This window comes from Nothobranchius furzeri, chromosome 4 (assembly GCF_043380555.1).
Source record: "Nothobranchius furzeri strain GRZ-AD chromosome 4, NfurGRZ-RIMD1, whole genome shotgun sequence".
Taxonomy (NCBI): Eukaryota; Metazoa; Chordata; class Actinopteri; order Cyprinodontiformes; family Nothobranchiidae; genus Nothobranchius; species Nothobranchius furzeri.
Window position 1 is genome coordinate 6394610 of NC_091744.1, and position 27021 is coordinate 6421630.

At 39.4% G+C, this 27021-nt stretch overlaps 1 protein-coding gene across 2 annotated transcripts in view; it reads right to left on the bottom strand.

Moving 5' to 3' along the window:
- The window catches only part of pkd1a (polycystic kidney disease 1a), an 80707-nt gene extending 53686 nt beyond the window's left edge, over positions 1-27021 (bottom strand). For both annotated transcript variants that reach the window (XM_015966904.3, XM_015966896.3), the window contains exons 1-4: positions 26562-27021; positions 5348-5419; positions 3619-3687; positions 2629-2700 (exon numbers count right to left, since the gene is read on the bottom strand). In XM_015966904.3, coding sequence (XP_015822390.1) covers positions 2629-2700; positions 3619-3687; positions 5348-5419; positions 26562-26833 — 485 coding nt within the window. In that variant the 5' untranslated portion in view covers positions 26834-27021. The remainder of the gene's footprint in view (positions 1-2628; positions 2701-3618; positions 3688-5347; positions 5420-26561) is intronic.

Sequence of the window (27021 nt, forward strand, 5' to 3'; positions counted from 1 at the left end):
AGCTTAAATGTCACAAGCTGTGAAGTAAAACGTCAAAAAAATGAGTTATTTTTATCTCTGACAGCAAAATTCTGTCATAAATTCAGTAGATTTGTGTTCACGTCTTCACATTTATGCAGGAGATTCATAAAATCAGAATATAAAATATAAACTCAGGCTTGTTTTTCCTTTTGGTGCAGGTATGTCATCTCACTAGGATGTGGAAGAAAAGAACCATAACGAGACTGCTGGAGGAGATGGCCTCTGGTGTGAATGTCATCTGACACAACCACATTTATTCATTTAGTTTGAGCCAAATGCTCTCCTGTAGCCAGATTTCCATTCTGGAAGCCAGCTGAAAACAACCCCCATGTGTCATGGAGCAGGTGACTAGATTTATCAGCTCCAACTCATAAAAACACAAAAAAGTTTAAACAGTTCATAAACAGCTCAGGGATACGGGGGATAGATTGGGTAGTTTTTAGGGATTAAAGAAACTATTGATACAATAAAATATTGTGATATTTCATGTTATGCAGTGCATCCAATTTTCATTTTGAATCAACATGCAAACATTTACTGTGTTTTGCAATTCAAACTCCAACTGCTAGAAAGCAGCAGTTTGTACCATCTTCATTCTGGCAGAACAATGGAAATTTGCGATAACACTTGGTGTGTCATGTAAGCATCTGGCCAGAGTTTTCCATTTGAATTCAGTATTAAAAATAGCAAATTTCACTTGGCTTTTAGTATCCCCCTTATTGTGATACTTATTGTATCATGTTCCCTGTATTGTGATGGTTATTATATCACCTGTATTTTGATATCATTACATATCCCTTGTATTGTGATATAAATCGTATCGTATCCTCTGTATTATGATATTAATCATATCGTATCCCCTGTATTGTGACATTAATCATATCGTATCCCCTGTATTATGATATTTATCGTATCGTATCCCCTGTATTATGATATTTATCGTATTGTATCCCCTGTGTTGTGATATTAATCATATCGTATCCCCTGTATTATGATATTAATCGTATTGTATCCCCTGTATTGTGATATTAATCGTATCATATCCCCTGTATTGTGACATTAATTGTATCGTATCTTCTGTATTGTAATATTAATCATATCGTATCCCCTGTATTTTTATATTAATCGTATCGTATCCCCTATATTGTGATATTAATCGTATCGTATCCCCTGTATTATTATATTAATCGTATCGTATCCCCTGTATTGTGATATTTATCAAATCATGTCCTGTGTATTGTGATATTAATCGTATCTTATCCGCTGTATTGTGATATTAATCATACCATATCCCCTGTATTGTCAAAGTAATCATATCGTATCCCCTGTATTGTGATATCAATCATATCATATCCCTGTATTATTATATTAATCGTATTATACCCCGATATTGTGACATTAATAGTATCGTATCGCCTGTATTGTAATGTTAATCTTATCGTATCCCCTGTATTTTTATATTAATTGTATTGTATCCCCTATATTGTGATATTAATCGTATTGTATCCCCTGTATTATTTTATTAATCATATCCCCTGTATTGTGATATTTATCATATCATATCCCCTGTATTGTGATATTAATCGTATCATATACCCTGTATTGTGATATTAATCATACCGTATCCCCTGTATTGTGAAAGCAATCATATCATATCCCCTGTATTGTGACATTAATCATATCGTATCCCCTGTATTGTGATATTAATCATATCATATCCCCTGTATAGTGATATTATTCATACCGTATCCCCTGTATTGTGAAAGTAATCATATCATATCCCCTGTATTGTGACATTAATCATATCGTATCCCCTGTATTGTGATATTAATCATATCGTATCCCTGTATTATTATATTAATCGTATCATATCATGATATTGTGATATTAATCGTATCGTATCCCCTTTATTATTATATTAATCATATCATATCCCCTGTATTGTGACATTAATCGTATCGTATCCCCTGTATTGTGACATTAATCTTATCGTATCCCGTTTTGTGATATAAATCAGAAAGTATCAATACTCATGATATGCAAACATCTCGCCTATAACTCGTAAAGAACAACACAACTCTTCCACTGCCTTTGTTTGGTCCTCTTTTGTAGGTTAAATATGCAATGTGGCTGTGTTATCGCTACAAATAACAAGCCTGAACGTGTTCTGCTATGTGGAGTTGCTAATGCTAATAGTTAGCTTCAACTAGCAAAAACGTGCTAAACTCTCATCTGGCCACAATGACAATGCAGCCTTCTGTGGTTGCAAGCCAAGGTGGGTGAGTCCATAAATGCTATTTTCCCTGTGATGCAGAAGAGACTGGCTTTCTTTGATCAGATCAGTTTTCCGTCCTTTATTTTTGGGAGTGTGATGAATTTTTCTAAATAAAGATAAGAAGTAAAAGAAACATTAAGAAGCTTAAGTCAGCTAAACAAAATGGTGACAAAGTAGACAAAAATGTCTAGAAATGCATGGATATTAAAATGTTAATGAGAGCGTGTCTGACCCATATTAATCAGCTTTGATTCAAATTCATAATTTCTATTTGTCAAACAGACAAAGACTGGAAAACAAAAAGAGAAAAGAAATAAATAGTTACCACTTACATTTGTGTTAAATTACAAAGGTTGTCACAGATCCTTTCTTCTATGGTGGTAATTTGGTTGTTGCTCAAATCTCTGGAGGCAGAAACAGTCAAATTACAGTGAACCTTAAAACAAAAACCCTTTTTATTTCTCTTCTTTTCCTGTCTGCATGGATCTAATTACACTCTAATTTAAACAAGCTTTTCTAAAACACATGTTCTCTGATGAAAAGCTAATAAATAAGTCATTTCATGAGATACTTTAATTCTCTGCAAATATGAAGAAACTCACAATGAAATGCAAAATATAGAAAGTAATGACCCAATAAACCAAATCCTAAGCAAGCTAATCAGATTTTTTATATTTCTGTGTTTTATCCTTTTTCTCTCTCTTTCCCTCTTTTTACTCAATCTTTTCCTTCTCCTCAAACTCCCTCCTCCCTCTCAAAGGCCAAATAATGGGCCCGTTGTCTGGTGGTTTGGACGGAACTTATGGAAACCATCAGTCTGCACACACACACACACACACACACACACACACACACACACACACACACACACACACATACACACACACACACACACACACACACACACAAACACACAAGTGCTTAAACTCCCATTCAGTGAGTGGAATAAGTAAGGTAATGGTTGAACGAGAAGGAAAGATGAAAAGAGAGAGGTAGCGGGAGCCTGGAATGGTAGACTGTAATTGAACTTAATCGTAGTGTGATTAGAGTTTGTGTGAGTGTGAGTGTGTGTGTGTGTGTGTGTGTGTGTGTGTGTGTGTGTGTGTGTGTGTGTGTGTGTGTGTGTGTGTGTGTGTGTGTGTGTGTGTGTGTGTGTGTGTGGGCACGCGCACTACACAGGGCTTTTTTAATGCTCTGCAGTCTTGCTAAAATGCTCAGACTAAACTGAACTTTTTTCCCTCTCAGAGCTCTTTTAATCTTCCTCATCCTCTCCCCCTCTCGACCGACAGGTCTGCTTTACATCCTTTTGCTTTTCTACTCACAGCACTGACAGAGGGCCACGACAGAACACTCCTCTGGGGAGAACATTGATCCTGTTTCCCTGGAGATACCTGAGAATCAGAAACAACATAATATGTAAAGATTTTTCTTACTGACTGACTCAGTATCTGTAAGGGAAATTAGGAGCCTTTTAAATCACTGTGATGTGAGCTCCAGGGTTTGGACTGGTTCTATTTCAACTGAACCACAACATCAATACAACAGAAGATTTCACATTATATCGAGAAGCGGCAAGCCGGCCTTTCCACTGGAAGCGTAAGCAGCACATAACATACTACTGCATTTTCCCCGTGACCTCTGCATCACTTCCCTTCTCGCCAGGAGCATTTCAGCTGCCTCGAGCCGCTTCTGGGACACGTCAGTTACAACAGTTAACATAGAGCCAGACAGGAAATCACACAGTTATAAAAAAGGGATGCACAATATATCGGCATCAATATATCGGTATCGGCCACTGTTTGTCATTTTTTTAACATATCGGTATCGGTTCGATAAAAAAACTGGGCCAATTTGAACAACTGATATTTTTTCTATCTTGTTTCCATTTATCTGTTTCAGACGGCGAGGGGGGTGATGTGTATTTGTTTAGTCATGTGACAGTGATTGTAATCATCTGAGAAGAGTAAATGTGTGTGATGTGTGTACTTAATAACAAAAACTTAGCTTTTATAATTTTCATTCTATACAAAATCTACTGATTTTAGAAGTATATGGGTATATGGGTATGGGCAAATATCAGTTATCGCCGGCCATAATGGTGATATTAATATTGGATATCGTATCAGCCCAAAAATTTCATATTGGTGCATCACTACGTCTAGCCATTTTTAAAAAATAAAGGACTACTGCAGCGATGTGATTTCATATTTATGTAAATTACATCAAAACGTGACCTAACGGCTTATTTGTATTTTTCCTGGCTTTAACCGTGGCGGTGGAGAGGAACAACATTATGACATTGAACAGCGATATCTAATGTGAGAAATTTTGTGATCTCGCGGGTCCAGCGAGGAGGAGGAGCTGCACGATGACTTAGACTTTCCAGTGTGGATTGGCGCACAACGAAGCATGCGTGTAAACCTTTCTGCTCATGTTCTGCACCGCTGATGCCTCCAGAGATTTTTTCAAGAGTACAAAAAGACACTTGAACAACAAAAAACACTTGTTTTTGTTCATGTTCCATAACCCTAACCACTTGTTCAACATAAAGAAAAGTCAGAAACAGAAAAGGTATCAGCTGGATGTTCTTTCATTGACGATTTACAATTTCCATTTAAACTACAGGAATGTACCCTGCAAACAGTCTACGTCACATGGACGTGCAGATCATCATGTCTATATTGAGTCTGTCGGTCCAGACCACATCTGTAGGACATCCAAACTAGGTCTTTGCACAGTGGGTTTAAACAATACATACAACATAATTATGATGAAATGTGCCAGTTTGAGTACATCTTTATTCAAATCTGTGGCAGAAACGAGAAAAGAGAATAAAGTTTTGTTTGCCAAAAATCTGGTTTCTTCTATTCAAGGACAAATACACAAAAAAAAGAACTTTTTTTTTTCAGAAAAAAAATGTTTATTACAAAACCGTCTCGTCAGGTCAGATTAAGGCAAAAATGCAGAAAATTCCCACCACACCCATGGGCAGATGAACAGATAAAGAGAAAATAGTTGAACACGCTCTTACACAACACTTTGTTTACTTACAGCTCCCGGAGGCCAGAGAGGCGATCTAGCAGGCTGGTATCAAGGGAGGAGATGTGGTTCTTGGACAGATCTCTGCAGGAAAAAAAGAAAATGATCCACATTTAAAATTAATTTGGTGCAAAAAACTGCATGAAGTCACAAAGAGAGCCACAGTAGCTGGAAGGAAATTAGGTTTATATGCTTGAGGACAATGAAAAATTTTGGTCATAAAACATGGAGCTGAAAACAACCACAAGGTAGATATGTTGTGTGATTATGCAAAGAGACAAAAAGATGTGAGGTTTGATACGAGGAAGAAGAAAAAATGTGGCCGCCTAATGAGGAGAAACTGCTGTAAAGGTCACCTCCTCATGCACACGCTGCTCTGGAAAATGGCTTTAAAGCAGCATTTGTCACAATGACGGCTAATTAGAAACGTCCTTCTCCTAGAATGAGTAATGCACAATGATTCACTTTTACATATTCTTCATTTTCTAGTAATAAAAAGAGGGAATAAGAGCTAAAAAAAAAAGAACAAAGTTCTGTTTCCTGCTGCGAAAATCAAACCAAATATTTTAATAATTTTTTGGCTTTTAGTATCGTAATATATCGTCTCCCCTATATTGTGATATCGCCAGATATTTGCCAACAAAAATCAATATAATTAATTATATTAATAATTATATACAATTTTACTACATATTTTATCATTAGCTTCCATTGCTTCCACAACACTGCTGCTCTTTGCCAGCCAGTGTGGAATTACAAATGGCAGTGCAAATGCTGAGTGTGCCAGCGAGGGCTTGGCAACCTAGTGGGTTTACATATGGTTGGCTCTGGAACCAGGAAGTATGGACATGGGACAGGTTTGCTGTGTTTCCATTACTGGAACTCCAGGGTAATTCCTGGGATGGGAAAATTGACCAGGAGATAGGATGTCCCCGTCCTCTAAGCCCTAGGGTCCCCCAGGTGGGGGACCCTGTGATGTTAGTTCCTTAATAGGCCCGAAACAACCCTCACACTACAGAAGAAATAGTAATAATTCCCATCAAATTAATCAGCAAACCCAGCACTACAAGGCTATCTAAACCATTTTTACCATTTTTTGAGGAATAGGCTTCAAAATAGGCCTAGGGCTTAAGTGAGTCTCCATTCAAATTCAGCCCTTTCAGGACTTTGCACAGACGTCAGCATATCGTGACTGCTTTAGCAGTGGGTGATGTCACTGTTCAGTGCCAAACGGCGTCCACAGTCACATTAATAACATTAAAAGCATTTATTCTATCAAAGTATACTAAAATTGAATCCATTCCGAGGACGAAAGCAGCTGCATGATGTAAAACGTGGTGTTCAATGACCAGTAGAAGTGTTGTTTCTTACAGCGCTCCGTGACACAATAAAGCCCAAATAATTAATTCTGTGATGACTTTTTCCATGTTTTCCAGTGTCGGGAGTTTAGTAACAGCGGTGGGGGGATTCCGCCGTGTTTCCGGAGTCTGGAGTTAGATTTTAAGCGTGATCAGTATTTTCCTTTGCTTCTATTCTGCTTCCCCAGCAATTCTTCTAATTTTACTAATGCCGGTTGTTTTGTTCCTGAAAACGACCTGGAAAATGGCCGTTCGGCTGGCCTGGGCAAGTGGAAGCGCGCAGGTCAGGAGGTTCCTCTAAATCTACCCAGAAGTTCCGGTAACGGAAACAGCTATTGTAAACAATAACAACGTCCCCCTTCGGCCATTTTTAAAAGGAGAAAAACTGACCTTCACTAAGGCGGCTGAGAATGAAATCTGTTTCAAAGTCACCTTTCTTCCAACATGGTGGGGGATGTTCGTTTTTTCGATTGCTAAAACGCGTTTTTCAAAACTGTACGTTTCTTTCAAAACTGCACACACAAAACCCCAAACATAACACACAAATTCCTAAACCGTGGCTTCCCTTTGCAACAAAACCCTGCCATCACACATCGTAACATGTTCCCAAAATGGAACACGTGCTTTCATTTGGTAAACACAGCCACATTTTCACATGACACACACATGCCATTCATTGCTTAAACACAAGTAGCCTTTGGGTGAACACTACCAAGCATGGAAAGAACACTGAAGAGCAAAACTGAAAACACAACTGTCTAAATGGAACACAATGAATTACACACTGAATCTATTACAATGCCCACTTCTCTCATAGACAAACATTAGACATCACACAAATTTTGAGACAAAACATTTTATTTTTACAGTTAACACACAAATATATAGCTGCAAACAAGATAAACATACATTTGCATCCTCCACAGTAAAAGGATAAACGAGGTATAAAGATAAGACTATTGAAGAAATACCTCTTCTTTAACAAGTAATTTACTTAAATGCTGGAACATTCCATTATTCTGCTTGTGAAGAAGTCAAACAGGCTTTAATTCTGCCATGTAGCTTCACACTAGATCAGGGGTGTCAAACTCATTTTAGCTCAGGGGCCACATTGCGAGAAATCTAGTCCCAAGTGGGCCGGACCGGTAAATTAAAAACAACTTCAGATTGTTTTCTTTGTTTTAATACAATCAGTATAAAACAAGGCTGGAGCCTGAGGACAGTGTATCTAAAATAGTACAAGTACAACACCTGAAGTGTACTTGAAAATGTGAAAAAATAAAAAAAAATCAATAAATAAAAAAAACATTCCTTAGTGATTCAAAGAGCTTACAGATCACATGGCTAGATCAGTTTTATGCAGCACTTAAAGTATATTTGACTCATTTTACTTTACATCTTTTAGCTTCCACCAGCACATCAATATCAGAAGGCACATCCTGAGTGGCGGCCAACTTCAGGATGTGATTCAAGTTCTTGTGTGAGCCTTGAGCGCAGCTTTGTTTTATTTATACTCGTTACAGAGAAAACTTGCTCACAAAGATACGTTTATTTTCACTCTACATTGTAAAGTATAAAAATAAAGTTTACACAACCATCTTGCGGGCCGGACTTAACCCGCTTGCGGGCCGGATTCGGCCCGCGGGCCGCATATTTGACACCCCTGCAATAGATCTTACATATTAATGATAAAACTTAAAATAATAAATGTTGCAATAAAATTATTTACACATTTTCTTAACAACTGAAGAATTTAGGAATATGCTTTGGAATGTGAAATTAAATCTTAGTTCAATCGTAAACTTTGTTTTAAAAATAAACTGATGTTATATTTTAATTGTCAGATTTAAAACATGACACAAATATTAGACATCACAAAGTAGAAAAACACTGATAAAAAAATTATTTTTGCACCTTTATCAAAACTGCTGCACATATGAGTATTAATGGAAATTCGAGCTGCACAATATATCAAAAACATATTACAAAATATCAGTAAGTGTGCTTTTATTACTGTAATAAATCACAGATTCAAGCTGCATGAAAAAGAAATATATGTGGCTATCCCCACCTCTCCACAACACATCCTGGACATGGAGAGTTTACGCATCATAATTAAATCACATGTGGGTTCAATGCACTTGACCATGTCATTGCAACATTCCAAAAAGTATCTTTATATTGCATGTTTTCTTATAATAACATAACTTTAATGAAAATACAACCCAGCAGTTGATCCTTTACAACTAAAGCAAATAAATTAGATATTTGATCTGTGAGATTTAAATGGCTTCCCGTCATCTCCTGTCTGCAAGGCAAAGCTTCAGCTGCATGTGAGCAGAAAAAAATTCAAAATTAACAGAAAAAAATCAAGCATGGAAACAAGAAGCCAAATGCAGAGAGACCAAAAAGCAATGTGAGAAACAAAAACCTTCAGCACAAAAAGCAATAAATCACAACTCTAAAGGTTTACTAGAACACTGATATCCTCAACACGAACCAAATGGTCTGCAGTGATGAAAATGTGTGGAACTGAACTCTCCTTTTCTCTCACACTCATTTTCTTGTCGTGTGTGAACAGAGAAGGACGCCCATTCCCAAAAGGAAACATCTGTACATTCCAGACCAGCTGTGTAAGAAAGATGGAGACCAAGGAGAGAAGAACGAGAAACTTCTCCTCTGGTAAACCCATCAGAGGACAAGAAAAGGTGGCAAAAAACCCTCAATAAGCTCCGCCCACAAACGGATACTGCACCAACCATTCCGCTTATGTCATGCACTCAGCAAGGTGGCCAGGCGTGTGTGTTCCTCACACCTAATGCTAACAGGAGATAGAACCGAGGGAGTGTGTGTGGATGTATGTGTGTTTAACATGACCATATAATCTGACCTTCACCATGTCTATTAACAACAGACTCCCGTTCTCTCAGCTACCTCTGGACACACATGGTTTCACTTACACGCGCACACACACACACACACACACACACACACACACACACACACAACTCACATATGGTTCTGTTTTGCTAACAGTGTGGCCAATGATCTAACAACTCCTTATAAGGCCTGTCTGGTGCCACTTATTCCGAGTTGGGAGATCGAGAAAACACACACACAAAACCCTCATTGACTACCCTAGGTCAGATAGCACAAATAGAGGAGTGAGGAGTATGGATACCGGAAAGAAAAAATGTGACACAAATGAGAATTTTAGGAAGTAAAACAGACAAAAGCTGGATGTCTTGTTAAAGTTGATTTGCATCAAAGAGGCTCAAGATCTTATGTGCTATAAACAGTTCTGTAGGTTGCAGACCAACATCTGCCGCATCTTGGCAACAAAGTGGTCCAAGTCCCTGTAAGCAAAGGCCAACACTCCACTAACCCACTAAACACAGGCTCCTCTGTGGTTGCTTTCATCCCCGTCAGCCTCCTTTTCTGATTACTCGGCTCCTCCCTCACTCCCCCACTGTCCTCTCTCCTCCTTTTTCTTCCATTTGTCGTTTAAGCAGTAGCTCAGATCCTCTGAAGCAGACATCTGTGGAAACATTGATGACTGATGGCTTTGCGAAACTACCTCTGTTACAGAAAATACAGATTGTTTTCTGACCAGATTGAGGAGCTAATGGCTAGTTTGTCACCCTAAAACAATGTTGATTCCACATTGATCAAAAATATTCCTCTGTATAAGGTGTGTGGCAGTTGTAACCACAACAACCACCCCCGTGCCACACTGCTGGAGGTGCAAACACACTGGTTGTGAACAAATTTGTGCAACAGCAAAGGCAGTTGATTGTTTTCAGTACCTAGCATAGCCCAATTGTCATGTAGATTCAATGTCCTCATGAGTATTTTTCTGAATATTACTTGGATTTATTATGACATCCTGTGTTAGATGGTCAGTACTCTGACAAAATGTTTAAGTTGTTTTTACAAAAGTCTAAGCAATAAATAAATGTAAGATTTATAAATAAAATCATAACAATATTTAATAATTGTAAATATAATCATGTATACACGAACAAATAAACCAGAACAACAAATAGTAATACAAATAAAATAAATGAATAAAAATGGGACTGCTCAGTACATGATAAAACAAAAAAAATTCTGATAAAGGGATAAATTTGACTTCTCGTGTCATTCTTATATTCAAAATCAGTATGATTATGATAATTTATCGTCCCACTTATTTATTTATATCCAACTGATCAAATGCTTCTTTCAATAACTGCTGTTTAGCATGTTTTTGAAGAAAATTTGGTGTTTGTTTTCACTTCCAACAATGTGGCAGGTATTTCTATGATGCATTGTGGGTAGCATATCTTAATCCCTTCTAAGTTTATGTACATATCCTTTTATGGTAGTTTGTTAGCTAAAACAGCTGTAACAACTAAGAGGTTTTTGACGTTGGATTAGATTCAAGATGGCTACTTTAAACGTTGCCGTGCTGTAACTTATTAGCCTTTAGCCAGTCAGTGCATGCAGTCCAATCAAAATTAATCTCTAGTTCACCAAACTGAGGTTGTTCTTCCTGGATATCCAGCTGAATAATCAAAACTATCTCCAATTGTGCTCAAACTGGATCTGGATGCTCTACTGGTGGGGTCTGAATGGAGGGAGTTCAGGTCTAAAGTAAACGAGGACACGAATGTGAAAGAGAGGCAGCAGAAATTACAGCAGCACCAGCGAGGATTAAAACAAATATCCCGAACGCACCGCTGCCTTGTGGGCCACTTGTCCTGCAGAACCTCCTGTCTGATGGAGGTGAGGGGAAGTCAGAGGTCAGTGTCCTTCTGCAAACTGGGCGTTGAGCTGAGAAGAAGATTCGATCAAACATCTTGCCTCACGCTCTGGCTCTCCTCCTCTCACCTCCTGTCTTATTTAGAACACTTTGTCCATTTTTCCAGACGCTGCTGCCCGGGTTGTTTGGTGTCCAGCTGGCAAGCAGAGAACAGCTGTGTGCAGCGGTTTTAGCACACTCAGCCTCGAAACGATGCACTCAAACTCATGGACACACGCATGCACACACACACACACACACACACACACACACACACACACACACACCACTTACAATACTCACACATGTTGTCACCAAAATAAGAAAAGTACAAAGACTGTTTCTGGTAAGTCATGTCAGTGCCACATATCATGATCTGAAGGGAAAATAATGTGTCTCTGGGCAGCAATATTGGGGCATAATTAAAAAATGCAAAATAAATCAAGAATTTACACACAAAACAGAATTTAGCAACTTTTAAATAAAAGTGTATTTATTATCCATAGACTTGGCAGCACACAAACTGCTTTGTGTCATTTATGGCTTGTTGTGAGCTGCATCTTGTCTTTATTTACAACATGTGTTAAAGCTCTGCCAAGAGAGTGTGTGAAACAAACACAGCTCATTGTCATTAGCAGTGATTTCTGCAATGATTCTAAACACATTCTAATGTAGTTGTGGTTTTGAATAAAAAAAACTACAAAATGTCCAGTTTACAGACCCTTAGGTCAACTCCAACTTATCAAAAAGAACTTTTAAAATGGCTCAAAGTCTAAAACAAATGTTACTAAAAAATAGCAAAACACACACACACACATAAGATTCAAAAACAGACAGGAATGTTTTAACCTGTTGCGTACACGTCTAATCAGAACCAGGTAAAGAACCAGAAAGTCAAACCTGCAGTAAACTGCTGTCCCACTATTGGCTGTTTTGTATGGGCTTAAATAAGGGCCATAATGTTTTTGTAGTTAAAAGAAAATTTTGAAATCGAAAATATGTAAACTGAAAGCAAAAGTCACATTTTTAGAGTGAACTTTGAAAAAGAAAGTTTTGGATTTAAAATAAAATCAAACGTTTGGAATATTTGTAAGAACTGAAACCCCAATGGTATTTTTATTTAGAATTTTTCTGAGTAAACTCTACTAAATAATTTTCAGTAATTTTTTTTATTATTTTTTTTTTAAATCCATTCAGTCTCAGATTACATTTTTTCACATTCAGATCTTTTTAATTAATGTACAAAAAATTTCTTCAGGTTCAGATTTTTCTTTCAGCTTCAGATTTTTTTTTTTTCACTTTCGGATCTGTATTTTTCAGTTACAGACTTTTGGCCCTGTTTTGGCCTGGTGGGAGTGGCTAAACAGAGAGGGGCGGGGAATCATGAGTGACAGCGGGCCGCTGGAGGCTGAAGATGGTCCATTTTTCATGTTGCCTTCAGGAAACCTGGGAATAAACATAATTTATCAAACACCTCCTGCACTGTATTATTTGATAATGGTTAGATAACATGTCATGCATAACTGCTTAAACTCAGTCACTAAAGCTCTTTCAATCAGTAACGTGTAGAAATTACGCCGTGACTGATCAATTATGAGAAGTTTTCCCAACCACTACGTGAGAAGTGGTCATTTCCCATGCTCTCAAAGTAGCGTGCCTGGGTGCTGCTGTTGTGCCTCAGGGAACGATGGCATGGTCTTCCAACAACACTGCTGTCACTCATGATTCCCCGCCCCTCTCTGTGTAGCCACGCCCACCAGGCCAAAACAGGGCCAAAAGTCTGTAACTGAAAAATACAGATCCGAAAGTGAAAAAAAAAATCTTAAGCTGAAAGAAAAATCTGAACCTGAAGAAAAATTTTTGTGCATTAATTAAAAAGATCTGAATGTGAAAAAATGTAATCTGAGACTGAATGGATTCTTTTAAAAATAATAATTAAAAAAATTACTGAAAATTCTTTAGTAAAGTTTACTCAGAAAAATTCTAAATAAAAATACCATTGGGGTTTCAGTTCTTACAAATATTCCAAACGTTTGATTTTATTTTAAATCCAAGTCTTTCTTTTTCAAAGTTCACTCTAAAAATGTGACTTTTGCTTTCAGTTTACATATTTTCGATTTCAAATTTTTCTTTTAACTACACAAACATTATGGCCCTTATTTAAGCCCATAGTTTTGCTGCTGCTGCTGCTGGTTTAGATACTGTATGTTTTTTATTTACTTTTTATTGGTTATTTCAGAATCATCCATTTACTCTATACATTTGCAGTGGTCACTTGTAGTAATGAGTGCCTTGTAAGTCATTCTGGGGGAGGGGCTTCAGACGGCAAGTTTTGGAGTCTTATTTCCTAATATCTGGACATCTCGCCCCAAATTGGATAGCAGCAACATGACTCTACCACTGACTTGCAACATGGATGTTTTCTGGGGGAGGGGCTTCAGACGGCAAGTTTTGGAGTCTTATTTCCTAATATCTGGACATCTCGCCCCAAATTGGATAGCAGCAACATGACTCTACCACTGACTTGCAACATGGATGTTTTATATCCACAAATACCACAAGCCTCAAGGAGCTTCTGCTGTGTGGCGAAGTTGCTAATGCTAACGGTTAACTTCTACTAGCCGAGATGTTTTCTGCTGATTCCCGGACGTTAAAACAACAGCCTTCCTTGTTGTGAGTCAAAATGGATGACTCCATGAATGCTCAGTGACAGTGTGACGTAGATCTGTCAGGCTGTTAAAATCCTAGAGTTTCACCGTCTATTTTCTATCAGAACCTAATGCAGGAGATAGGTATAGGAGACTATTTTCATGTTCAGCCTGCATGACAAACTTACAGTGACCGATTATAATCAGAAATGATAATAAAAAATGTTTTTTCACTCTTTCACATCTTAATCAATCATGTACTGGCTGAGCGGGAGGGGAAACAGTCTTTCCTTTGTAAAGGTTTCTAATGGAGCTGTGTTCAGCCATTTATCGAGGCTCCTGGGTCATTATGAGCCCCAACAAAATATATTTTCTTACCTTCTCTGTGGCCTGGTGGTATGAGTATCTGCCCAGAGACTTGGAAATTGTGAGTTCAAATTCATGGTCAGGTCATGCCAAAGACTTTTAAAAAGGGACCCAATGCCTCCCTTTGACTTTGAGTTTGATTGTGGAGGCAGGCGTTACAGATTTGCAACGTTAAAACCTGCCTACCTGGTTACTCCACATACGTATTTCATGAGCATTTTTGAATTCAGAAGTACCTCTGAAGGACTTAGTTCATCCTTTTATCAAAACTTATTTTGAGCCTGAGAGGGTTAAACCACAAAACAGTTCCAGAACGCAGTCGTGTCTGCAGCTCACAGCTCCCACAGAGGATGAGTCAAATGTGGAAATGTAATTTTACTGCACATAGGTGTGTGACAACTAACTAACAACTAAACTGGGACTTAAACTTTAAGATTTTTAGAAGCTAAAAGAGGAGTTGTGGGTGTCCCTACAAAAATAATAGTGAAAATGCAGGAAATGGGTGGATTAAATTACAACATTTAATTGATGAAGTTATAATTTGAAACGGATTGGGAGAAATGGAAAAAATGATTTGACAGACATCTGAATGGAGTCATTGAAAATTTTACTTTTATTTGTTTTTCCCCTGCAAGCACTGTCCTAGGTTTTCTTCTGTGATGTTCGTGGTATTTGTTTTGTTGTTTTTCTTCACTTGTTTAAACAAAAATACAATAAGAAGTTTTTTTTAAGTTAAGAAAAAGGTCACCTTTTAAAACAAACACCTCGGTTGAATACAGGTAAAAGGAAGGGATGGACTCCTCATTCTCATTCAGGAGTTATTTATAAATTTCCACAAAACCTGAAGAATCAGGAACAATCCTCGGTGACTTCACAAACGGGTGTTGTTTATTACTTCTAAATCGTCCCAAATCAGCTTTAGATTTGGTGCCATAAAACAACATTAAATGTCTTTGCCTGCAAACACACAGTAGATCCACTGTCTCTGCAGCATTTGTTGAGTCGTGTTTCTGTTTCCTTTTAAGCATAATAAGATTGCATAAGAATATAACTGTTGCAAATTGTGTGCTCGGGAACTGGAAAAAATAGTTGGAAATGACCTTTCCCAATCGAAATCTAAAATTTGGAATCAACATCATCTTGGTCTAATTCAGCCATTTTTTTATCCTGACCAACCGTTTCATATAATCACAGAGGGTTACGACAAAACATGCTGAGGGAAGTCCTACAAAATGTTGTTTGAAAGACTTCATCAGCTCAGACATGTTAAAATTGGCAATGTGCATTTTTACTGTTAATTTCTGAAAATATCCATCAAAACGTGAATGATGTTCAGTTGTTGAAAAATTTTGGAGGCTTCATAAAATATAACCATGAAAATCGGGTCTAAAGTACATAGGGTGCAGTTCTAGCATCTTCAGGGGATGCCATATTAGACGCCATGTTTCCTTCTGGCCGGCTCGGGGTCCTGCACTTGTCGATGACATCACACTAGATCAGGGATTCCCAAATTGTGGTGCGCGCACCCCCAGAGCTGCCGCTAGGGGGTGCGCGAGGTGAAAAGTGTAATGGCTGCGGAGCTCAGAGAAGTCTGTCATATGTCACCATTAGCGTAGAAACTCATTTGTGGGTGGGCCAAAGAAAAAGTAAGTGGGCACAATAAATGTAATTGAAAACAAGTATATTTTTGCGCGCGCGCGCGCGTCCTCCACATGTGCCCTAGCTTCATAATAACAATGCGCCGAGCTTCAGCACTCTGGCCTGCGCACGCCGATATGTTCCGTATTTGATCATTTTTAACGGTGTTGGAGGAATCTGAAGGTGGCGAGTCATTCTGGCAGATTGTAATTAACACCTGTCTCATGCAGGTGTTCTGACGTTGTAAACCTCACACACAGAACATTGTGGATGTAACAAAATAACAAGAAATGATTCCCATTCAGGCTATATTGACAGCGCGCTGAAGATCTGAAGTTCAGAGTGCGTCTGTCAGAGGTCAGACGCGTTCCAGCGGAACCACGGCTCACGGGTGCACATGTGAGCACATCTGGGCTGGGCAGAAGTCATTTTACAACATTGGTTTAAATAGCGCGAGACGCGGTGACTGGAGCGGCTGTGCCGCGCGCGCACACACACACACGCACACAGATTCAATAAGCGCACTCGCTGCTTTAACTCAAGCCCGCCATCAGACTGAAGGCAGAAATGAACGCTGCCTCCACCGTGATAAAAACTTTTAAGAGGTTATTTTTCATTCAAGGTCAAATTAAGATATTAGCTTCTGGGATGAGTCGGGTCCGCTCCAGCCAGTGACTCCTCATGAACCTGACCACAAGTCATGTTATTGCAGCATGTGTTATTCCAGTCCGCATGGCAGCGGATCGCAGATTCAGCCACACCATAAAACAGCAATAAGTCGGTCTGAGGTCAAAGTGAACATCATGGCTATATCTTGTCCCCTATAGACATTTGATTACGCACAAGTAGGTGATCAGCTCAGGTTTACGCAGAACAGAAGGAAGGAGAGCGCTCTGGCCGCACAGGTTAAACGTTCCTACTTTAAGAAAACCGTTAAATTGCATTGTTTATGTGCTACCTGGGCACTCTAAATATTTATTTAAAATGAAATCAAAGGAAATTGTAATGGTAGCGAATGTTTATTAATGTGTAATGTTTATCAAGAGTCTGTTTAGCTTGACATCTGATATATATATAGAGAGCCATGCCCCGATGTGGGGGCGCAGGGGGGGGGGGGGGTCGACATGGTTGGGACATAGAAGGGGGTGCGTGGCTAAATAAGTTTGGGAACCGCTGCACTAGATGATTGGCTGGATGCGCGATGTTACCATGTTTGAAAACATTTAGGCAATAAGGAACATGAATTTAATAACAAAACTGCTCAACTCTTTCTAAAGCACATGTGAAAGAACAGAATTGAAAAAGAGATGCAATATATTTGGCCGAGTGGTATTCCTGTGGTATGATGACGTCATCGGCAGGCACAGATCCACAAACTACAGCGCTAGAAACCTAACATCGACATTGCATTCTCTCGATGGAATTAACTGAAAGGCCATCAAAGTCTGAGGAGTCACGCCAAGGTTGCAAGCTTTCTGCTCCACAAGTAACAACATTTACTGTAAAGTTTTTTGCAGGACGATATGGTGTAAAACTACCCTGAAATGCATGTACTGCCCCCTAGTGCCAGGAAACTATACACTGCTGCTTTAAAACTTCTTCAAGAAATGCAGCGTCTTCAATTATTTTTTTATTACATAAAACAAGTTTTTAACCCTCTAGAGGCAGGCGTTGCAGATTTGCAATGTTAAAACCTACCAACCTGGTTACTCCACATAAGTATTTCATGAGCATTTTTGGACTCTGAAGTACCTCTGAAGGACTTAGTTGTTCGTGCTTTTATCAAAACTTATTTTGAGCCTGAGAGGGTTAGCGCACGGACATAAGCGTGAAATTCACCTAAAAAAATCAGCACACCCATCTTCACGTCTGAAGGCATCTTTATCTTCCTGTGGGCAAATTCATAATCACAACTGATTCAATGAATCCGTGAAGTTTCGACGTAAAAAAAGCCATGATGAGTCAACAGCAGCAAAATCATTAGCTCCCTACTGATGACTTCTGAAGAGGCTCTTAAAGTTAATCAACTTCCGTGGCTTCTCCACAATAAAACTGATTTGTTCAAATAAGCCTTCTAAAAGGGCAAAGATAAGTGAGCTGAGAAAAGTCAGGCAAAGTTCATCTGCACCGCAGATTAGCTGAAGACTCACCCTCACGCAGAGGTTAATGATGAGAAAACAAACTCGTCCAGAAATATCAAGAGTCTGATCAAAAGAGCAGTAGAGTGGTAGAAACTAAAATAGTTAGCAGTCTGGTTTTCAGACAGCTATTTCTAAAATCTCTGATTGCAGACCAAGAAAATGAACCGGATCAAGAGTCCATGCTTTAAGTGAGATGATACGATAGATCAGAGTCTTCTTATTAGTGATAAAAGCTTAAAGGACTTAATACAACCCATAAAACCAACTTATTTCACTTACACACACAAATCCACAAATTCTGCACCTTTTTCCAGCTAAATCCACAATGAACAAACATTTCTAATAAGAGTTGTGTGTAAGAAGCACAGACTCGTGTCTGGTCTCTTGCTCTTATTTACAGCCTTCAGGAATGTCTGTTCTTCCGAGAGTGAAGTCATCGGTTACGTTTGCCATGGCAACACAACAAATTCTCCCCTTCATCTAGTCGTTCCCACTTGATTTCACCTTTTAGGTGGACGTTTTAATGAAAAGCACCTCTAGAAAAGGGGACAAGGTCAGACAGGGAACAAATAAAGGGGAAAGAGTGACTTATGTTGCTGCTACTAAAATAACAATACAGTTAATATAATTAGTGTATTAGACATATGTGGGGAGTACTAAAGTATGCATTCATTGAATGCTCAAGACATAGCTCACCAATTAAGGCATTGCTATTGTCACAAAAAGCATCTTTATCGTGCATTTAACTTAGTTTAATCCTAAATATGTAAACAAAACCCTCTCCACCATGTGTGCTTTTTAGAAACCTTTGCAGAAGCCTAATTCCTCCAGCGTTTCCCAGAAATGACTTCAGAGCTCCAAAAGTCTCCATAAGAAGTGCTATGAGATTTTATTATGTGTGTGGGTTGGAACAGATGGGCTGGTGTGTAACAGGAATGTTCTTCTCCAACTTCCCTTCTGCAGAAACAGAAAAAAAAACCTCTGCTGTTGCTGGATTCGTTTTTTTTTTTTTTTTTTTTGTCTTTCACTGAGGGTGTATCTGGAACATTTTCTGGGGACAGACAGGGGCATGGACGTAATTTTGGGGGGGGGGGCAGGGGGGACATGTCCCCCCCACTTTTTCCAAAGTCAAGTTTTGACCCCTGCACTTTTTACCATCCAAAAATAATATTACACTATATTAAATTGACACTGGTTGAGCTCTAGGACCTAGCGGAAAGCAACCGTTTGTGTTGAAGCCGGTTTCCCATTAGAACATATTGTAAAGATACCCCCCCCCCCGTGTCCCCCCCCACTTCTAAAGTGAAAATTACGTCCTTGGACAGGGGCATAGATGGAGAGGAGGGAGGCTCATTGAACTGATGGCTTCATTAAATACAAACGACACGCTGTCTCTCACTCAGAACGCAGCGCTGACGCTTTTATACAAGGAAGCAAGGGGAAATGAAAGCAGGTGACACCGAAAGCTCTGTTACAAATTGTGTGTGTGTGTGTGTGTGTGTGTGTGTGTGTGTGTGTGTGTGTGTGTGTGTGTGTGTGTGTGTGTGTGTGCGTGTGTGCGTGTGTGTGTGTTTTCAACCAAAGACTGCTAAAAAGTTGGATGGTATATTTCCACTGTGAAGGCAAAATACTTCCTTGTCAAATAAATATTTCAATTTCAGTTTATAAAATCACACAAAATGTTTGAACTCAAACAAAACTATTATTGAAATTATTTAGTAAAATTCTGTTTTGTCTTGTCCCTATCCAGCACTTGCACATAGTGGCTGAGTCACGTGTTCACCAGTTCATCAGGCTCTGCAGAAACGTGTTCATCACATCCTGACTGAAATCAGATCAGGTGTGTTGGAGCAGAGAAACCTAAACCATGCAGGACGGTGGCTCGGGAGTAGGGATGTGAATCTTAGAGCAACTCACGATTTGGTTCGATTCCGATTCTTGGGGTGCCAATTCGATTCAGTCGATTCTCGATTTAAATCGATTCACAATCAGTATTAACAAAGAGTGTCGGCTCCAGGATGAACGACTTTGTTGTACAAGTTAGTTAAAGCTATGGGACATTTTTATTAGACTTTAAACTGGTCATGCTCCAAAAATGCAAATGTACAATGTCAAATAAAGTGATTCCAAAACTGTAAACAGAAGCAATCTTTTGACCAAAAGGCAACATTTATTTTTGCTTACCTTGTAAAATATAACAAATCAGTAGTTATTAACAGTAGCTTTGAAAGTAATACGGTCAAATACTTTTCAAGTATGTGTAGAAACAAGTTACATGAGTAATCCTGAGTACTCATTTATCACCTTAGAAATTAAATATGAGAATATCTCAAATTTCTGAGTATGGAAAACATTACATTCAAGTGCCCTCTTATCAGTAGATTCAAACATAAATCATCTCAATTTATGGGCCCACAAAGTAAACGGAGTACTGACTCTCCTAACAAAGATCAAAGAAGTGCATCTCAAACCTGTAACATGCCAAATATTTCAGTTCTTGGAATCGATTCTGAACCTTTGTGAATCGGTTCTGAATCTTTATAAATAAGAATCCCGATTCAGACTTGAATCGATTTTTTTCAGCACCTCTACTAGGGAGGCACCACAACTGACCTCATACAGGCTTTGTAATGGCTGAGCGAGCAGGGAAGTAAAGACAATTTGGCTGCGCTGATTTGTTTTTCACATAAAGGTAAAAAAAAAAAATTGTTTTGTTTCTGTTTTTTGCAATCATAATCTTCACTTGTAAAAAAAAAGATTTCAGTTGTTAACTTGTTAAGGTGAAAATGGTGAGGCATGCTAATCTAATAATCTGTTAAATCTCTCCACCACAGCAGTAGCCTAGAAATCTAGACAGACCATAGCAGAAACTAAATGATTTTGGTTTGCAGGTCGGTCTAGCCAGGCTGCGTTGGAGCCTCAACAGGCCCGTACAGTCTGGTGTCTTGCCAATCACAGTGCACTTTTGGTTTGGTGAGCAGGATATTACTGTGACTGAGCAAGAAAATCATGGACGGCGGCTCATTTGAAATCGCTTTGGCATCAACGTTAGACAATTTAGACTTGGGCTTTCCTTATAGTCAGTAGCAGTTGGAGATACTTTAGTTCTTTATTTAGGAGAAGGATGTATTTGCATCTTCATCAACTGTGTAGGCAGACCGCCCCACTGGCTGACAATCGTAGCGATGAGTACGTCACCTGGCTTGCCAGGTTACCACAGTGGTTCCAATTGTGCTTGTGTGAATGGGTGTTTGATAAGGGAAAGAAATAGTGACTACTGGTTATGAAAACTAATAAAACACTTTGCAACGACTCATAGTCACTAAACAAGTATTTCAGGCATCTGCAGTCTGCAGCTCTTGAGCCACATGTGGTTCTAAAGGCCTTCCACCATGGTTCTTGACAAGTTTAACAAAAATTATAACAAACTAACTTGTGTTTTAAAAATCTAGATATAATGAAAATTAGGGCAGCACAATTCATCACAAATGTGTTGTCTTTGTGATGTCAGTATGCGCAATAGGCCTACTGCAAAGAACAAAAAATACACCGATAAAAGGTCAGCTCAAATGTTTGCTACACATAATGCATTTTGTTGATCACGAGGAAGCACTACATTTTGGACCAATCAAATAGAGCCCTTCATGCATTTGGTTATTCTTACATTAGATGCACGCCCCAAGGTAGACAGCACTTCCATTTAGATGGCTAGCAAACACACACCTGAGTTAGCTTAGATAGCGTCGCAAAGGCTGAAGGCAAGACGTGCAGAAAATGTTAGTAAGAAAGAACTCATGCTTACAACGACACCACGTCCCTTATTTAAAGATATGTTGGTTACAAGAGACATGGTGCTAAACAAACGCAGGTACTTTGCAAGACATGCTCAACTAAAAATCTCTGTCACCTCCAGCACAACCATAAAGATCTATACGGAGCTCCAAAATGCTTGAGTTAGCAAACCTAAAGTTTCTGTCAAGTGTCGAACACTGAAAAAACATTTTTAATGATTATTTCTGGTTATATCTGATTATATGAATGAATGAATACATGTTATTTAAGTGTCGTGCACAACACACGCCCAGCTCATATAGGCTTATAAGACACAATTTAACAAAAGGAAGAAATGGCCATACATTTACAAAAACATTATTTTACATAACAGGATAAAGTACCAATTGTCTATGTTTCTATGCTCTCTCTATTGACCCTTTGCACGTGACATCACGCCACTCATGTGACCGCCCCCTTCGCCATGATGGACGGCAAAAAGACCATTTACACCCGTAGAAACTCCAGTGAAGCTAGTCAAAACAAGCCAGTTTGTAGCCTTTTATCGCTTTCATTTAGTTGATTTGACAGTAAAATGGTTTTAGCTTGCTGCGTGGCTGGCTGAACTAACAGACAAGGACGTAAACTCAACTCGTTTTGTTTTTTTAATAACTTTGATGGAGACTGAGGACGGAGATGAACTGCAGCAATCAATCAAGCGGACTAGCAGGCCTCAGATTTGCAGCAAGCATGTTTTTACCGGGTAAGATTAACGTTCATATATTTCATGAGGAAGACGGGGACAGGGATAAATGTGATGTGTTTATACTAGTTATTGATAATCCTGATGGATGGGTATTTCACCACGGAGACTGCGCTCCATCCACTGTAGTTTAAAGTGAGACAATTATTAACAATATTAAAGCTCCAGTGTATGATTACGTGTGTTAAAATTACGTTATTTATTTATATGAGCGTCGCCGTTCAGAGATCTTCTCATTCCGGTGTGAGAGCAGCAGCTGAACCCGGTAACACCACCAGCAACAGAAGCTGGTAGGGATCCGGACTTTTTAAAAATCACCGTTGGTGTAAAGTGAAACGCTGTTTACAACATAATGTTATAAATCCAGAGGGGTGAATTTAGGCAAAGTCAGCAACATGTTTACATCGGTGAACAGCTGCAGAGAGAAGGTAAGCTAACGTTGGTAAGCTAGTTAGCATACCGCTCTCTATGAGCCACGGCTAGAGCGTTACTTCTTCTAATAACTGAACTGGGCATGAACTGGTTGAAGAATGCTGGAGGAGTTTAGATTTTGTTTTGATCACAAAAACAATTCCAGGCTCTACTTTTCCCTTTGTTTAGTGCTTGTGTTGCTCACTGTTTACATGCTTTTGCCGTCCACCATGGTGGACCCACGAGATTAGGTGACGTCGGTGTAAAGGGTCAATAAATTTTGCTAACTTAAAAATGTCTATCAAAAAGCCAAATTAGCATTTCACCATCAGATACATGAATGATTAAGATGTGAAAGAGTGAAAAAACATTTTTTTTATTATTTATGATTATAATCGGTCAGTCTGAGTTTTTCATGCAGGTCGAACATAAATTGTCTCCTACACCTATCTCCTGCATTAACTTCTGATAGAAAATAGACGGTGAAACTCTAGGATTTGAAAAACCTGACAGATCTACGTCGCACTGTCACTTAACTGTCATGGATTCACCCATCTTGACTCGCAGCAGGGAAGGCTGCTGCAGTTTGGCATCCAGGAAACGGCAGACAACATCTCAGCTATAGAAGCTAACCGTTTGCATTAGCAACTCCACCACACATCAGAACTTCTCCAGGCATGTGTTATTTGTGGATGGTAAAAGGCCTGTATTTGTATTGTGCCTTCTTATGGTTCTACAACCCCCTAAGGCACTTCACAACACAATCAGTCATTCACCCATTCACACACACATTCAGACGCTGGTGGTGATGAGCCACAGCTGCCCTGGGGTGCACTGACATAGGCGAGACCTGCCAAACCAACACATTCTCACTCCCAGCGCGTCAAAAACAAACGCTTGGTCAGCCACCCTCCACCTCAGACCCCTAACGCCAAAAGTGCCCTTTTTCGTTACTTATGTGTGAAAAGGGGTTTTTCCCTTATTTGACTGCAGATCCCAATGCAGCGTAAAACTGACGCGATGGGATGTCCGCAGCCAGGGCACCAAACAAGCTCATTGTGCCTCACCTTAACCTTATCCTCTTATTTAACCTTATCCTCTTATTTAACCTTCCCCTCACCCCTATCCTAACCTTAACCATCTTGCTAGCGAACATGTTAGCGATGTGTCGATCGCTCTAAAAGCCGGCTCTATGAAGTGAATGGCGGGAGCCGCCTCGTCATTGGTCAGGTTTGGACCGAGCCAACGCGAGGGGGAGGTTTCAACTACCACGGTGGAGGTTAAAAGTAGAGGGTATTTGTAACCTCCCCCTCGCCAGATGGTATGTTCTAACGTTCCCCTTGGGCGGCAAATACGGTCAGACTCTGACTGTCAGAGTCAGAATGCATGGGAAACAAACGCTTGATCACAGTGAGAGTAACGTTTTACGTAGCAAGAGGGTTAAGGTTAGGATGAGGGAGAGAGGAAGGTTATAGTGAAACGTTAGGTTTAGGTGCGGTTAAATGAGCTGGTTCGGTGCCGCATTAGCGGATATCTCATCACGTCAGTTTTACGCTGCATTGGGATCTGCAGTTACAAAAGGGAAAAACCCCTTTTCGCATATAAGTAACGAAAAAGGGCACTTTTGGCGTCAGGGGTCTGATGTGGAGGGTGTCTGACCAAGCGTTTGTTTCCGACGCTTAGGGTGTGAGAATGTGTTGGCCAAACACAGGCGTCACCTATCCTTCTGACCACCACCAACAGGCAAGGCAGGTTAAGTGTCTTGCCCAAGGACACAACAGCAGCTTTCCCTGGTCGGAGCCGGGATCGAACCTGCAACCTTTCGATTACTGGACAACCTGCTCTACCGCCTGTCCTTGTGGAGATAAAACATCAACATTGCAGAGCAGCCTGAAGCAGTGGTAGAGTTCTATTGCTGTTAGCCAATCAGAGGCGAGTCGTCCAAATATCAGGAAAAACAATCCTAAACCGTCTGAAGCTACTTTCTCTTCCAGCTGACTTGTAGTACTTCCTGATTCAGGTGCATCTAAGACCATTTCCTCCCAGATGAGCAGAAAACAAACATGTGATAAGATTTTGTTAAACCAGAAATTGTTCTGAAATTGCTAATCGAAAGATAATGTTGGATTTGAGTGAATTTAATCTTAAGGGAAACCAAGCAAATATCTTTACATTTCCACTGGAGTTAAAGTGCTGCACTCCTGCAAATAAAAGCAGCACCTGGAGGTTTAGTTAGTAAAGGCAGTAATGTTCACAGTCAAGTCACCTCCATGTGGGAGCAGAGGTTCATCTAAAGTCATTATTACCACCAGGCTCACACCAAACACCATCTGGAATTAGACCTTAAAACTGGACACATCTCTAATTACAGCAAAACTCAACAAATCCCTCATCTTCTCTGATTTAGTCACACTAAATATTAGCTCAAATTAAATAAACCTGTTGAATTGTTGTGTGCAGTGGCAACAACAAAGACTAAACACACAAGCAGATGTTTTCTGGTGAAACCTCCTTTACAGCCTGTTTTGTGAAGTTGGTCCACTGCAACATGCACACTGCAATCAGCATGTAATTGAAGTTAAATAAAGATTATAGATGCAGGGGGAATAAATAATGGGAAACACGTGGTCTGACTTGTTGCTGAACACAATGTTCTTTTAGCAAATGCACCAAAATCTGCTGAATTAAAAATAATGTATAATTAATAAAAAATAAATAAAGCCCTGTCACATCACAAAAACATTCATAAGCAATCAGAGCCTTTAAAAATCCATTATTAAATACTTAGATATGAAAAAATTATCCTTAAAGTGGATTAAATGTTTATTATTATATTACTGTGTTCGTTTTTTTACATAAACATGCTGCATTATTTTTAACAGTAAACATATGCAGGTAAACAGCAATGCTGCAAAAGTCTCTTCATTAAACTAATCAAAATGGGAGAAATAAACAAAAGTGTCATTTCCCAAATAACATACGGTCATAAAAGTTTCGTTTGACTAAAATCTTAGCCTGTAAAGTTGATTTAATTGTAAAGATTTAGAGATAATCAACAAGTGAACGCTTTTTTTTAAGTGCATGCTTGTTTTCTTCATGCATTTGGCAACAACGGGACTAAAACACTAATTGGAAACATTAGAAGAAACATTTTCAACTTTTGGTTAGAAAACTTTTTATTCTAACAAATTAATTAATATAACCTGAAGTGTCAAAGGTGAGAATAAGGGAGGAGTGCGTTTTACAGCTTTTAACGCACAATTGGGGGGGCAAGCCACTATAATAAACTTGTTTTCTTGTTTTGGAGAGACAAAAGTGACATATTTTGAGTAAACATTCGGACTTACAGCACGCTGACGGTTAGAGGGAAGTCCACCGCTGCTGGGGCCCTTTCCAGCCCGATGTTGGAGCAGTTAACGACGCAGAGCTGCTGGGGCCCCGCGGACGCACAGCTACAGTTAACGGGACAGGGGCCGCAGCTCCTCCCGCCGGGCCCGTTCCCGGAGCCCCACACCTCCAGGCAGCAGAGCGCCACAAGCAGACCGGGAAAGAGGCTCAACCTCAGGACGCAGACGCCATGTTTTTGATTGGATAAAGTCAGTCCATTTCTACAAGGCATAGCTCACTCACATCTCATCGCCTCTGATGGTGTTAAGTCCTCCCAGGCTGGGAAAGAACAAAACGCGCAAAACAAACTGAAAAAACACGCGTCGCCTCCTCGCGCCTTTCATGTGAAAAGTTGGAGATTCAGAGGAAAGGATGATCTTCTGGCTTCGTGTTTCTCGTCACTTTTCTTAAGAGTTTTGG